The 16,819-nt window shown below is 36.3% G+C and overlaps 1 protein-coding gene across 1 annotated transcript in view; it reads right to left on the reverse strand.

Annotated features, from left to right (window-relative positions):
- LOC106882141 (uncharacterized) overlaps positions 1-16,819 on the reverse strand; it is a 27,440-nt gene continuing 10,621 nt past the window's right edge. The window contains exons 4-8 of the mRNA XM_014932714.3: positions 15,276-15,374; positions 14,249-14,296; positions 10,668-10,737; positions 2,892-2,974; positions 1-195 (exon numbers count right to left, since the gene is read on the reverse strand). Of these exons, the coding sequence (XP_014788200.2) occupies positions 142-195; positions 2,892-2,974; positions 10,668-10,737; positions 14,249-14,296; positions 15,276-15,374 (354 nt within the window). The 3' untranslated portion in view covers positions 1-141. The remainder of the gene's footprint in view (positions 196-2,891; positions 2,975-10,667; positions 10,738-14,248; positions 14,297-15,275; positions 15,375-16,819) is intronic.

Below are 16,819 nucleotides of genomic sequence, written 5' to 3' on the forward strand. Positions count from 1 at the left end.
TTGATGTAGTGTAGAATTTAATATTATACAAACTTTTTACAATAATGTACATATATTGCCATATAAAAATAAATCATCAAAATTAATAATAATAATAATAATAATAATAATAATAAAATAAAAATAATAATAATCTTCAAGTTATGACTTGGACAGTAGCTTTACCTCCATAAGAGTACTGAAGGGAACAGTTTCCTGCAATAAAAAATATAAATACAATTATAAAGAGTCGAATGAAATACAAATTGTACTAATATTGATGTTCAAAAATACTTCAGACTAGATGAAGAAAGAAATTTAACAGAAGAAACACCGTTTTATCACTGAAACAGATTTGGTAATTATATCCTGAAAGCATAGCTGGAGGATATTTTTAAGTGTAATGGGCAAATTGCAAGTGAATAAGAACTTGTAAAGGTGTGTCTGTACTGGGAAAAATAAGGAATCTTTGATTTTACAAATTCATAAGAATGCAACTTATTTGAATGCAGTAGAAATTACATCTCTGGATGCAAACAAGAGGTTCTGCACCTTTCTGTAGAGAGTGAAATTGAGAAAATATTTGACTTATAACTTCCAGATAATGAGCTTCAAAGTAGCACAGAGAATAGTTCTGTATGCCTCAAAGAATGTAGGATGTTACTTGTAACAGACTGTTATCATATCCCTGAGAGAGAGGAGAGAGAGAGAGAGATTGAGATTCGTCATTCATCCATTTCCTGAAACTTTTATGTAATTTTTTTTATTGGGTTCTCTATCTGTTCTCAGAGTATTGTTACTTTTGCTGCAAGCCACATAGTTTACAAATGGTAATACGGAAACACAATGTAAAAGCTTTGCAGAAACTGAAGAGGAACAAACTGAGTATGATCCACATGAAAAAATACTGAGACCACCATCACCGCCATTGCTACACATTTAGGGAGCCTCTACACAGTCAGTCAACCTGCATGAAGTAGCAGACAACTTTTGATGAAATCATACCCTACTCTTTCTTTTACAAAAAAGGGACACATTGAGTGATGTAGTTGTCATGAGTAGCATCGCTTTGATCATAGATCTACTTGATCAAAGATATCTAATTATCAACTTTATAAGTTGCAGGAATTTCTGAAGAAATCAGCTTGTTATAATAAACAGTGAGCCATATTATTTGAAAGTTAAGTATACAGCTCAGATTTATTCTATATTACATATTCTGGGTAAGCAATGAGTTATATGTAAAATATAAACATAGTTCCGTGGTTAAGAAGTTTGCCTAGCAAACACGAGATCCTGGGTTTGACTCCACTATATGGCATCTGGGGCAAGTGTCTTCTTTTGTAACCTCATGTTGACCCAAGCCTTGCAAATGAAACTCAGCAAAAGGCAACTGTTAAGAATTTTGTTAAATGGCTTGCATTTGTAACTCAACAGTCGAGCCTTGTCAAACATTGTGTTACACTCATTCAACTTGAAAATGAAGCGTAAATGAATCTGTGGAATACTCAGCCACTTATACAATAATTTAACAAACAGTTGATGAAACAACTGAATACTCTGTTAAACATGATAGAGGTTTATCAACATCATTTTATGTCCACTTTTTCCATGTTGGAATGGGTTAGATTAGTGTCATTAAAAGCAGTATTCTACAGCTGGATGTTTTTCCTGCCACCAACCTTACTTGCTTTTGAAGTATATTATTTTTATTTTACCAACTTCACACAAGAAAAATGCCAAACTACAGGATATATTGTTTACAATTTACAATACTGTCACTGATTTTACTCCTAGAATGACAATGTGAAGACAAGCAGGAATACACACACACACACCTATATATATATATATGTATATCATCACCAGCATTATCATCATTTATCGTCCGTTTCCCATGCTAGCATGGGTTGGACAGTTTGACAGGAGCTGGTAGGACCAGGGGCTTCCCCAAACTCCATTGCCTGTGTAACAGAAAAGGTTGGCACTGGAAGGGTGCCACACAATTCCTTACATAAATGTTAGAAGGAAAAATATCGGAACAAAACATCCGAACAAATAACAATCCTTTATTTTGTCTGTACAAGAATTACAACTTGGGACAATCAGTAGCCAGGTCACCTGTGGAAGCAGCAAAGTCAGTTTTAATCACAAATTTGTGAAGGCATTCTTCACAGAACTCCAGCTACTCGGAGCTGGTCAAATACAGAGCGTCTCAGGTCAGCAGCAGAGGCAAAGTGAGAGCGCCTGAGGACACGTCTGCATAGTTCAGCTGCTAGTGTCTCGAGTCAGAGATACAAGAGAACTTTGTTGCTGCTAGTTTTCTGCGCATGCACATGAGGGAACTTACGGCAGGCCTTCCAGAAGATTCCAACCCTGCCCATGCGTGCTGGAGACCCTCAAGATGACGTCACCACACCTGTTCTAGCATGGTTTCTGCAGCTAGATGCCCTTCTTAATTCCAACCACTTTACAAATATATATATATATATATATACACATACATATACATACACACACACACACACACACATATATATATATGTGTGTGTGTGTGTATATATATATATATATATATATATATATATATATATATACTTACACACATATATATAATAACAATTTCCACACAGTGTACATCTATATTTCACTCACAAGACATTAAATGGCCTGAAGCTATAGTAGAAGACATTGCACAAGGTGCCAAGTAGTGAGATGGAACCCCAAACTATATAGTTGTATGGGAAGTGAAATACCATCCAAACACATACATGCAATTTAACTGTTAGTCCACCATGTGAGACATGAATGTATTCATGAAGATAGCATTTCATCTTAATAAGCTGCAAGTCAAGTGATTTTGCAAGTTGAACTTTTCAAAAGAGAGTTTTCGAAAACTAGAATCTACATACCATGTCATCATTAGTTTCTTCTTCAGTATTTTTCACTTCTTCAGCTTCAAAACACAATTCAAACTTCCCGTCAGTTCTTTTCGCTAAAAATTGCAGTAAATAAACATATAATAAAATCAAAGATAAATGAAACTAGAAGAGAATGTTACCATTACATCTTATTAGGGTAATGGATGGGTAGAACTGTTAGAACAGACAAAAATGCCTCGCAGCGTTTCTTCCACTTTTCTATGTTCTGAGTTCAAATCTTGTCATGGGCAACTTTGCCTTTTAACTCTCCAAGGTCAGTAAAATAAAGTTGCAAAGTACTGAGTTTGATGTTATCAATGAGCCTCTTCCCCACCAAAATTGCTGGTCTTGTGCCTAAACTAGAAATAGTTACGATAACTTATTCTAAGACAGTGGAATGACATAAATGGTAAAGCACAGGATTATTGACTTTCAGAACTTAGCTTGATCTTCTATCTTCTGAATTCAAATCTCATTAGGCTCATCATTGCATTTCTTTAATTTAGGATAAACAGTTAAAGTAGCAGATGTACTTGGAAGTGATTCACTCAATTATAATAAGTCACATGGCCTAGTAGTTAGACTGTAGAACTCATGGCCATGGGTACAATTGCTGGGCCAGGTAATGCACTATTTCATTTCACATCACTTCCTGTTGCTTCAATCTACAAGTACCAGCCTGGTGCTGGTGCAGCCCTCTCTCCTTCCAGCTGTCACATACTCAATGTTCAGTTGGGTCAAGGGTGGGTAGGCCAACAGGCTGTCTGATATGTACTCACAACAACATAGGCACCAAAAGAAATTATCAAAAGTGTGATACATGTTATAAAGTCATACTTCTTTGTGGGTGACAGCAACAGCTTTTCACTTTGTCATACATCTGTGCACATCTTTGGCCTTTTGCCAAAATAAGAAATTAGATTTAGAGCTGGAGAGACAAAATACTCTAGATTGATAAAAGGTTCTGAATAAGTTTGCTGAGTTGTGTTTCTGGGTAGAAAATATACAATTTTATACTCACTAGTTTCACCTAGATATGAAATAAAGCTAGGAATGTGCAATCTCAACCTCAGAGTTTACTTACTGCTTCAGTTTACTTGGCTGAACACACACAAGTGATGGATGATATGAGAACCTTTATCTGTGTGTGTGTGTGTGTGTGTGTGTTGTATCTAATGAAAGTTATGGACACACAAGGGGTGTAGTAGAAGTGGCATTACAGGCAGACAAACAGAGAAAGTAAGCTTCATATATGACAGATGCACAAGAGTAATACATACTGGGAGCACACCAGTTTCTATGGCTGCTAGCAATGAAGGTATTTTCCCTCACAGTGAAGGGTGCTGTATGATGTTTGGGTTAGAACTGCAATGTTAGCGTGCATGAATGACAAAGCACAAGTGTATGAAGAGAAAAAGCAGATAAAAGAGGATTCAGATATAGTGAGTAAGAAAGAAGTCTGCATAGGTATGGACATGTAATGAGTAGGGATGAAGACAGCTGTATAAAGAAGTGCCGATCATGTTATGTGGTAGAGCATACAGAAGAGAGAAACCTGGGAAGACAAGCAGCAAAGTGGTGTAGGTTGGTCTCAGGACCTTGAACTTCACAGAAGGGGTGACAGAGAACAAAGACAACTGACAGTATGCAGTTCTTGAAAAGAGCAGTTCGTCTCAGTGAAACAGATTCTGGAAGCACAATACACATATGTAGCTTGTAACTGTATACTTGTACACATTAAATTATATATATATATATATATATATATATATATATATATATATATATATATATATATATATATAATCATTATCATCATCATTTAATGTCCATTGTCCATGCTGGGATGGGTTGGACGGTTTGACTGGGCTAACACGCTGGAAGGCTTGCACTGACTCCACTTTGATTTGGCATGGTTTTCTACAGCTGGATGCCCTTCCTAACACCAACTACTCCGAGAGTGTAATGGATGCTTTTATGTGCCGCCAGCACAGGTGCCATTTGTGTGACAAGGGGTTGCTTTTATATGCCACCAGCACAGGTACCATTTGCGTGACACTAGTATCTTCCACAACTGCAATTTTGCTCAGATTGATGGGTTTTCTTCTCAAGCACAACATAATGCCAAAAGTCTTGGTCATTGCCTCCGTGAGGCCCAACACTCAAAAGGAACTCAGCCACTTTGTTTCTGTGAGGTCCAATGCTTGAAAGGAACTTAGTGACTTTAGCTCCGTGAGGCCCCTATACTCAAAAGGTGTTCTTTATGTGCCACCAGCACGGGTACCATATATATATATATATATATATATATATACACACACACATACATACATACATATATATATATATATACAGGGGTTGGACAAAATAATGGAAACACCTAGCATCATAATTTTGAAATATCTATAAAACTGTCAAAAGCTTGTTTATTTTTATGTTTTTTTATTTATTATTAGTGTTGTTTAATATATTTTGCTAAAATTGCTGTTTCTTTTCAGATATCATCAGAAACAGGTAATTAAAATTCATTAAAATGACAAATCTATCGAACTTTCAAAGAGGTCAAACTGTTGGTGCTTGTATGGCAAGCGGTAGCGTAACGAAAACAGCTGAAATGTTTGGTGTATCAAGAAGTACTGTCTTGAAAGTAATGACAGCCTTTGAGAAAGAGAGAAAACCTCCTCGTTGAAACAAAACTTTCAGATAGGGACCGTCGAACTCTTATGCAAATTGTTAGAAAGGATCACAAAAGTACAGCTCCCAAAATTACTGCAGAGCTTAATGACAACCTTGAGAACTAAGTTTCCACAAAAGCTGTTCACCGTATTTCATGGGAGGGCTGCAATCAGAAAACCACTAATTTCAAAAACAAACATTGCAAAGCATTTAGAGTGGAGTAAAAACCTACAGAATTGGTCCCCAGAGCAGTGGAAGAATGTTATTTTCTTGGATGAGTAATCCTTTACCTTATTTCCAACCATCAGCTGAGTATATATGTGGAGACAGCCAAAAGAAGCATTTGACCCAGACTGCCTTCTTCCAACTGTTAAACATGGAGGAGGATCTGTGATGATCTGGGGGGCTATATCTTGGAAATCCACCGGCCCAATGGTTTCCCTTCATAGCAGAATTAATAGTCAAGACTATTTAAGCATTTTATCTGATCAAATTCATCCTATGGTTGCGGAACAGTTTCCGGTGGGAAACGCAATTTTTCAGGATGATAATGCACCAATTCACACAGCTAAAGTTGTTACTGAATAGCATGAGGAACATTCTAGTGAAGTTGAACATCTTATCTGGCCACCATAGTCCCCAGATCTCAATATTATTGAACATTTATGGTGCATTTTAGAAAAACAAGTAAGGAGTCGATATCCTCCACTATCATCACTATAAGAACTGGAGACTGTTTTAGCTGAAAAATGGACAAAAATTCCTTTGGAAACAATTCAAACGTTGTACAAGTCCATACCTCATAGAATTCAAGCTGTAGTTACTGCCAAAAGCGGTCCTACCCCATATTAAAATAAATTTGTTTGAAATTTTAAGGTGTTTCCATTATTTTGTCCAACCCCTGTATATATATATTAGGTTGTTTCACAAGAAATGTCGCATTTTCAATTACTTGTTATTTCAGTCATTTAAAAGCTCAATTACGTATACCTTGCATTTAATATTGACTCTTTTTCTTTCCCAACAATATTGGTATACAAAATTTGTATCCACAGACCTTATGAAAATGACAACAACCAAACTATGTTAAGTGATTTTCTCATATGAGTACAAACTGGGTCACTCTGCCGCAGAAGCTCTACAGAATATCAAGTGGGCCTTTGGTAATGGTTTTGTTAACATCAGAACTGTTCAAAAATGGTTCCAAAGCTCTCGTTCAGGAGATGATAGCCTTGAAAATAAACCAAGGGGTAGGCCAAAATCAGTTATTTGGCATGATGGATTAAATGCTTTGGTTGAACAAAATCTGAGAATAATGGTTCGAAAACTTTCATCAGAACTCCAAACATGTTGCACAACTGTTTTTGGACACCCATAAAAAATTGGAAAAGTCAAGAAAACAGATAGGTTTGTTCCACATCAACTGAACGAGATTCAAAAAAGCTGACGCCTCAAAGTATGCTCCTTATTGCTATCTTGACTGGAAAAAGACCATTTTTGCATCAAATCATTACTTGTGATGAGAAATGGATATTCTTTGACAGCAGCAGGAGAACAGGACAGTGATTAGATGCAGGAGAGTTACCTAAACACTACCCAAACCCACCATTGCACCCTAAAAAGTTAGAGGTCACTGTATGTTGGTCTGCGAAGGGAGTTATTCATTATTCATTTTTGCAACAAGGAAAAATGGTAACAGCAACATCGTATTGCCAGAGAATTGATTGTATGCATGAGAATTTGAGAAAGAAGCAACCCAGACTAGTGAATAGAGATGGCCCAATTTTGCACCACGACAATGCATGTCCTCACACTCCTGTCCAAAAGTTGCAAAGCCTGAATTATGAGATTTTGCAACATCTGATATCTCTCCTATTGATCATCACTTATTTAAGCATTTTGAGCTTTACATAAGCAATAAAACATTCTTAAATAGAGAAGAGGTAATTGAATCATTCGGACAGTTTATCACAGCAAAAGAGGAATTTTTTTTAAAAGATGGAATATATGACATAGAGAAACGTTGGGTAAACATCATAAATGAACATGGATCATACTTTGATTAAATAAATCAGTTCTTTAACACTTCTGAAACATTTTATTGTTACCTTTCAAATACGGCATTTCATGTGCAACAACCTAATAAATATATATATATATACACACAACTAGGCTCCCTAGACCAATTTCCTATTCAAAACATCCCAGCCACTCATCCTCTGTTTAACAGTAGTATTCTGCTGCTGTAATTTAAATATAAACAGATACCAACAGAAATATCCTGATATTCACCCTTCATTCTTAATACTGTCCTTTTCACCCACATTTTACACTGATCCACCAAATTAACTCTCCTCCTCCACCATACATCTGTCTTCTTTTCTGTTCACTATGTCTGCCCCACATTCTAACAAACTGTCTAACCACATCATCCGTCTCTCTTTCTCCCATCCTTCTCCTGTCTACAGCATCTTCATAGTTACTAGTCTGTTACTCTCCACCCCATTTCTGCACTGCCAGTCACCGCCTCTTCCCTAACTTGTCAGTATCATTGGTCACCCCTCAATCATACCCAGTTTCTACAGTTGTCACTAACTCTTTCTTCCTCCCTACCTTTTATATTTACCCCCCAAAACTTGTTCATCATAATATTCACCCATTCTCTATCTCTAATCATCACTTACTTTCCCATACACTTTTATGTATCTACACTCACTTCTGTCCCCATTCATTTCTACTCACTTTGAGGGTATACCCTGACACCATCACCATTTTCATCCCCTTCTACCTCAATCTCAGTCACTCTCACTCTGTCTTGTATAATGTGAGTAGCCACATAGCTCTTCTAAAGCAAGAAATGTATTCTGTTTTGGTCCCTTTTCTCATACTTTTACTTTCTTTTTATTCCATAGCATACAGCTGCCTCCCTTACTACTCAGTCAAAGGGGACTTTAGTCATGCAGGTTTCATGGCAACCTCACTAGTGGTGGTGCCACAAAAAAAAAAAAAAAAAGCACCCAGTACACACTGTAAAGGGGTTGATATTAGGAGGGTATCTCGCCATAGAAACCATGCCAAAGCAGATGTTGGAACACAATGTAATCTTCAGACCAGTCAAATGTAGTGAAACCATCCAACTCGCACCAGCATGGAACATATGTAGTAAATGGTGATAAGGAGGATAGACATATGATGAAGTCTCATGTAACATGCTTCTATATAGTTTACATTAGTCCAGTGGGATTGAACCCAGGCTCTCACAGTTTCACAGCAAACATCTTAATCCCTTAACTATATAACCATACTCGCACACATATTTAAACATGGAGTCGTTATATTGAGACATATGCACACATCTACATGTAGAAGTGGAATGACTAAATGGATATGTATTTGGATTATGAACCCAAAGGTCTTGATTTCAAACTCATTGCAAATATTTTGTATTTCAGCATTACACTTAATTTTACATGCTTCAGTTTAGCTAACTACAAAGAATTTCTACATGAGATAGATTTGTGTCATATTTAGAGTAAAAGTTATCTCTCACCCATGTAACATTAAAGTAACATTAACTAAGCACAGATTCTTAGAAGCTAGTTGGAGCTTAGGAGACATTTACATTACATACACATATCTACATATGCATACATGTGTATGACGTTTGTAGATAGAATGTATCACCTCTTATAAACATTTTTCCAGTATGTCAGCGGTTGAAAAGGTCTCTGTGTCTTGCCATTTATCACATTCCTTCTTCATCAGGCACATATAGCAACAGAGAAAAGCATTCATCTTTGTCATTACATATGTCATGTTACTGCTCTTCTATATGGATTGTTTTTGCAGAGGCCAAAAAAGTTCATGTCTCCTTCATTACTTTTACATTTTTTTGTCATCTTGTCATAACTTTCATGGCTGCAATCCTTTCCTATCACCAGCCATTTTTCAAGCACAGACTAGTGCATTTTATCATGCTATCATCTCTAGAAATGCTGTGTGTGCCACAACTAAAAAGTCCTCTCTCCCAACAGAATCTCCCAGAAAACTGAGTTTGCAATGTAGGTGCAATTTCCAGTGAAACCATTTTACCTGATTGATACATCATACATGTAGTTTCCACAAACAGTTAATAGTTTGGATGAGGACAAGCACCACTCAGTTAATATGCTCTTAAAAGAATGCAAAGCCTTTGGTAGTAATTAATTTATGAGAGAATTTTATTTCTCAATCATCATCAATGTTTAATGCCCAATTTTCCATGCTCACATGGGTTGGACAGAATTTGTTCAGGCAGATATTCTATGGCTGAATGCCCTTCCTGTCACCAACACTCACCTGTTTTCAAGTCAGGTAATATTTTCCCATGATCAGCAGATTGGAAATTAAGGATGCTGCTTGCATGATGTCAACACTTGCTTACAAACCACCATGCAATATAAAGGCAAAGACAGATAGACAGACACCACACACACATATATATATATCCCGTGCCGGTGGCACGTAAAAAGTACCATCTGAATGTGATTGACGCCAGTGCCCCCTGACTGGCTCCCATGCTGGTGGCATGTAAAAAGCACTATCTGAACATGATCAATGCCAGGACTGCCTGACTGGCTCCTGTGCCAGTGGCACGTAAAAAGCACCCACTTCACTCTTGGAGTGGTTGGCGTTAGGAAGGGCATCCAGCTGTAGAAACATTACCAGATCAGATTGGAGCCTGGTGCAGCTGCTGGCTCTCCAGACCTCAGTCAAACCATCCAACCCATGGAAAACGCACGTTAAACGATGATGATGATGATGGGCTTCTTTCAGTTTCCATCTACCAAATCTATTACACAACATTGGTCAGTCAGAGGCTATAGTAGAAGACACAAGTCCAAGATACCACACAGTGTGTCTGAACCTGAAACTATGGGTGTGTGATAAGAAGCAAACTCCTTCTCACACACCCATGCCTGCATCCTTATGTACATACATATTCATAGACATACATCCTCACATAAACACACACATAAACCTTACAGACAAATATGCAGAGCTCATGAATACACACCAACATGTGTTTGGAAAATGTGTAAAACAACTTACATTCATGAGAAGTGTGAAACTTGAGAGTTATCACTTTGGTTTCATCTTTAAATGCCAATATTGTTGCTTCCTTTAAAAACATAAAAGACAAAATGATCAGAACAAAATATTAAATTTTGCATTACAAACTTAATCATCTGTATAATACTTTGCAATCGTTATGAAGCTTATTGTAGCTAAATACAAACATATTGTGCTACAATTTATAGGTTTATCATCCTATCGAGGTTGATGTAATTGACTAACCCCTTGCCCCCAAATTTCAGACTTTGTACCTCTAGTACAAAGGATTATTATTATTATTGTTCAGTAGTTTTATTTTTATAACGTGCTTTCACTTCACTACCGAGCGCAGTTCTGTGCGCCTTGGGTATGTGCTGTGGTTTGCTGTGGTGCTCTTATGTTTACTGTATTGAAAGTGTTTTGCGTAGAATGTGTGCAGTACCCAGTAGTGCAATTTTCTGTATGTTATATATATTTGTAAGTCCTGGTGTTTTTGTTATGTATTTGTCTGAATATTTTTTTATTATACCTAAGGCACCTACTATGATAGGAATTGTTTCTGTTTTTAGATTCCACATTCGAGTTATCTCTATTTCCAGGTCTTTGTATTTTGAAAGTTTTTCCATTTCTTTTAGAGAAACGTTGTCATCTGCTGGTATTGATACATCAATTAGAAAGCATTTTTTTTCTTCATGATCTTTGACAACTATATCTGGTCTATTTGCCTTAATTTCTCTATCTGTGTGTATTGGCATTTCCCAGAGTATGGTTGCTTTCTCGTTTTCTGTGACCTTTTCTGGCGTGTGTTTATACCATCTTTTTTCTGTTGTTATTCCATAGTGTTGGCATAGCTTCCAGTGTATATAGGTCCCAGCTCTGTCGTGTCTGCGAATATATTCCTTCTTAGCCAGGACTGGGCAGCCAGAGATAATATGATTTATTGTTTCTTGTCGATCTCCACATATTCTACAGTTACTTGTTATATTTCTTTTCATTATGTGTTTTTGGTAATTTCTGGTGGGGAGGGTCTGGTCTTGTGCAGCAATTAAAAATCCTTCAGTCTCTGCTTTGAGTCCTGAGCTTCTCAACCATTGTTGGGATTTTTCTCTGTCTATTTCTTTTGCATTTAGTTTAGCCCAGTATTTACCATGTAAGGACTTTTCTTGCCATCGTTTTATCATGGCCCGTTGCTGTTCTAGTTTTAGTTTGGATTTCATTCTTCTTCTTCTTCTTCTTCTTCTTCTTCTTCTTCTCCTCCTCCTCCTCCTTCGTCGTATTTGTTAGGTAGATTGATTTCTTGTTTGTATTTGTCAGCTTCCTTAAATACTGAAAACAGTTTTTGTTTTGCTCGTGTTTTGTGGCTATTTGTATTAGTTTATTATTATTATTATTATTATTATTATTATCATTGTTGTTATTAAGGCAGAATCATTAGTTGGTTGGGCAAATTACTTAGCAGCATGTCATCCATCTTCACATTCTGGGTTCAAATTCCACCAAGTTTGACTTTACCTTTCATCTTTTTGGGGTCAATAAAATAAATTCCAGTTGAACACTGAGGTTGATGTAATCAACCCCTCCCCCAAAATACCTACCCTCGTGCCAAGATTTGAAATCATTATCATTATTTTTGTTGTTACTGTTAGGAGCATGGGACAAAGTATCTAGCAGTTTTTCTTCCAACTTATGTTCTGCACTAGTCAAGTACTGGAGTTGATATACACAACTATCACACTTCCACTAAAATTGTCGGCCTCGAATCACAATTTGAAACATTATTATTATTATCAATATTATTAAGGCAATGAGCTGGCAGAATAATTAACACGTTGGACAAAATACTTAGTGGCATTTCATCCACCTGATGCTCTTAGTTCAAATTCCACCAAGGTTAACTTTGCTTCTCATCCTTTCAGAGTCAATACAATAAATACTAGCTGAACACTGGGGTCAATGTATTCAACTAGCTTCCTCCAACAAAATTTCAGGCCTTGTGCCTAAAATAGAAAGGATTATTGTTGTTGTTGTTGTCATTATTATTACCTTCTTTTAATTATCTCTAGTTCTATTTGCATTTTGCTTATTTTTTATTCTGTTCACCATAGTTAGGGAAATGGCACTGAATCTTATCAGAGTGTGAATAGCCATAGTGATATGATACAGGAAGAACCAGTGTAAAGGATTCTACTTGCTATAAGTGCTGTGTTGTGTCTATGGTCAAGATCCTTTTCAAATACCTACTCATAAGTTGTTTAACCCCAGGTCAGCTCTTATAAAACAGACCTACAATCCACCTGTGATAACCCTGTTTTTTTGTTTTATTTTCAGACATCAGAATATATCATCCAATGTGTGCTCTCTCTCTCTCTCTCTCTCTCTCTCTCTCTTTTATCATTGAGACTGGAGAAAGGGCAGTGTCTATCACCTCTTTCAAGGATTCTGAGACAAATGGGATGGAGAGTGGAAGGTATTTATCCCAAGATAGAGAACTGACATTCTAGTTCGATGGAGGTTCCAAGTTTTTTTAGAGTGATATTTGGCTGTTAATCTAGCTGCATGCAGGTACTGCAGCTGATGTAATTTACTGCTACAGGCAGCACACAGGAATTGACAAATGGTCATTAGCTTGTAATTTTGAGTTCACTTACCCCTACAAAGAAAACTATTTGTGAGAAACCAGTATTCTATCCAGTTGGAAAGTGTTTATCCCTCATCCATTTAACACTATAGAAAACTGACCCTGGCCCGCTTACATTTCTGAAAGGAGTGTGTTTAAGGGGAGCTTATTGTCATTTTCAAAGCTGAGAATGTCATTTTCAGCAGAGAAGAGAGAGATAAATAGACAGAGACAGAGAGAAATATTTCCTTGTTGGATCGAGTGCCAATGTACTTAGACAAACACAGGTTTTGCCAAAAGAAAAATCTGAGTTAGGCACTGCTAACATCATACTCGTTAGTTATACAATACTTTAACTTTTATCCAAAGTTTTGTTTACAGTTTTTTTTCTTATTGCATTTACTGGGTTTGGAGAGAGGGATAGTGCTCAGATCCTTCATAGACTGAGACTGCTAAGACAGATACCATTAATATTCTGCTTAGACTATTGCAACACCTGCAGGAAAGATAGGAGGAGGGAGAGCACTCCAGAAAGCTGGCATTCTGTGGAGGAAGGATTAGCAGTAGTGGTTAGTGCAGAGGCTACAGGGTTGGATTGAACACGGCAACATGGATGATGAGAGGAGAGATGACTAACAAAAAGACAGCATGGCCATAACTGAAATGCTGACAGCTAAACAACAACCTTGCTAACTTCAGCCAGTCTGATTCACAAAAACAGATTATGTGGCTAGCGGTTGGAAGAGCACTGAGCAAGTAAAAATGGAGATTATTTCCATAAACAAAACAAAAAGAAAAAAGAGGTAAAACATGCAAAAATAACAAAAATGATTAAAAAGAGAACTTGTTTACTCAATGTGATGAATCTCAGAAATATTGCTGATATTCCTTAGAAATATATCTTACATAAGCATAATATACAAATCTGATAAACTATATAAGAGATTCAGAGGTTACTTACTCTATAATCAGATACAACAGGACTATAATCATGGCCAATTTCCAGTCTCTGAGAAAAATATAAAATAAAATAAACTTTCTTTTACTTAAAAAAAAAAAATTTTTTTTAAAGATATTAAAAACGAAAGTAAAATATGTTTTAAATAGAACCAAAGGCATAGATATATGGATATATACATGTGTATGTGTGTGTGTGTTTATCCCCCCAACATTGCTTGACAACCGATGCTGGTGTGTTTACGTCCCCATAACTTAGTGGTTCAGCAAAAGAGAGCAATAGAATAAGAATTAGGCTTAGGAAGAATAAGTCCTGTCCAGCATGGCCGCAGTCAAATGACTGAAACAAAAAAAAGAAAAAAAAAAAGAATATAGTTGGTGGGGATGGGAAGGGAGGGAACACTGCAAATGACTAAGCCACATGGCAGAAATAAAGTGATGGAGGAGGCTACATAAGATATTCAACAAGCTGAAAAATAAAAATAAGCAACTTCTATAATGAAACAGACATCTAACTAAATAGGATTAAAGGGACAGGGCTTACATATTCAGGACACTATAGAAGTGAGGTGGCAGCATTTAACATTAAAACAGTGCCACTGAAATGAATAACATGATGCTACAATTAAAGGCAAGGCAAAAAAAAATTTGGCTGATCTGAACATTGTTCCATTCACAACAAACATTTAATGGCAAGGACTTTCAAATCACCTGGCATATACATATACATGTGTATATCCTTCATCGGCATATATTATCAAAATTTATAACCATGAGTGCAGAAGCTGATAAGCCAGTACACCAGACAAAAATATCTTGTATTTATTCCATTTGAGTTGCACAGACACACTACTGTGACCCTCATTGGCAGAAAGGCAGGAAATCTATGATTGACTTATTAGAAACCTATAACCAATAATGCTATTTTTCAAGAAACATGTGAGATATAAAACAAACCTCATAGTCGAAGCAATTTTGTCACATTTTGTTTCAAAAATATAGATAGTGCATATGTACAAATCATATCTTACCTTAAAAGCAATTCTGTCATTTACACATGGGATTCCAGTTAATGGAGGGAAAACATCATAGTTAGGTTTCGAAACAGATGAGCTGAGTTGGGCTTGATTCTTTTATTTATTTAATTTTTTTTTTTTTCAGAATGTAAGTGCCAAAATATGAAAATGAAAAAGATAAAGTTATTTCTTGATTAAAAATAGAAAAGCAGCAATTTATATAAATTGCACACAAATTAGATATAAAGATTGTGTAAACAAACAAGAATGCAGAAAGATATTTACTCACATTTTAAAAATATGATGCAATTTTTGCATGTCTTTGTGTTTATGAGCATGAGTCCTAACCACTAATTAGATATATATGGCACTTCAACATTCAAGGCCCAAAAATTGGCATGCAACTTTTGCATGTCTTTGTGTGTATGAGCATGAGTGAGTGGAATGACTGGGTGGATAAGGTACTGGGCTACATACTTATAGACTGTGAGTTTAGATTCTCTGTAGGTGCTTTGTTGTGTTACTAGGTAGGTTATGGTATATTACATTAGTTCAGTATATCTTCCTGTCAAAAATAGGCAATAACGATGCCAACTACAGATCATATTGGCTTGCATATGTGTGTGTGTGATTCTGAGTCCTACCACTAATTAGATATATATGGCACTTCAACATTCAAGGCCCAACATTTTACTACAATGCAGCATTGCATCTTGCAAACTAGTGTCATAGAATCTGTCCTTCACTCTAGTTTCACAACTACACTTTCAGAGCATCCACAGCCACTGCTCAACTTTTCCTTCCAATTGCATGTTTCGGGTGCTTACATAGAATTCTTTAAAAAAATGCAGCAAAATAAATGCCATTTTTATTTTATGATAGAGTGACTAAGTGGTATGAAGGGCATTTAGCAACACAGTACCAGCACCAACAGACAATGTGCGAACGTGTCAGTATATGTTCAATTACAGACAGTAAACTTATGCTTGTAAAAAAAAAAACTGAATGTTGAAATCAAGGAAACCTAATGAAATGTGGGTACCAAGATATTTTTGTGAATTTATAAAAATGGAGAACCATAAACTAAAAGACAGAAGCATATTCTTGTTGAATTAACTCTGTGAATTAATTTGGATTATTGGTTGTAAGTATTTTATTCCACTGATGTTACCTAGAGATGAGTGTTAACATTACAGCATCTTATTTTTGCTCCCTTAATTAAGACAGATATCCCACTGGTAGATACATCTAATACTGAAATAAATAGAAACTGGTAATGAAAATGACTCTAACAATAATCATTATCATTCATTATTATTCCACACCCTCATTTCCATGTAAACATGGGTTGAACAGGTCATCACAATTTGGGTTAGTTCTTATTCTAAGTTACTGTCCTCCTAGACAGGGTGGGGTATCATATGTCACTAGCAGGTTCTATTTTCACATGATTTCTATGGCTGGATGCCCTTCCTAACACCAATCATTTTACAGAGTGTACTGAGAGTATTTTCACATGACACCAACATCAACTATTGGGTTATTTTTTTCAGTTAGAT

This window comes from Octopus bimaculoides, chromosome 5, assembly GCF_046866305.1.
Source record: "Octopus bimaculoides isolate indiv1 chromosome 5, ASM4686630v1, whole genome shotgun sequence".
Lineage (NCBI taxonomy): Eukaryota > Metazoa > Mollusca > Cephalopoda > Octopoda > Octopodidae > Octopus > Octopus bimaculoides.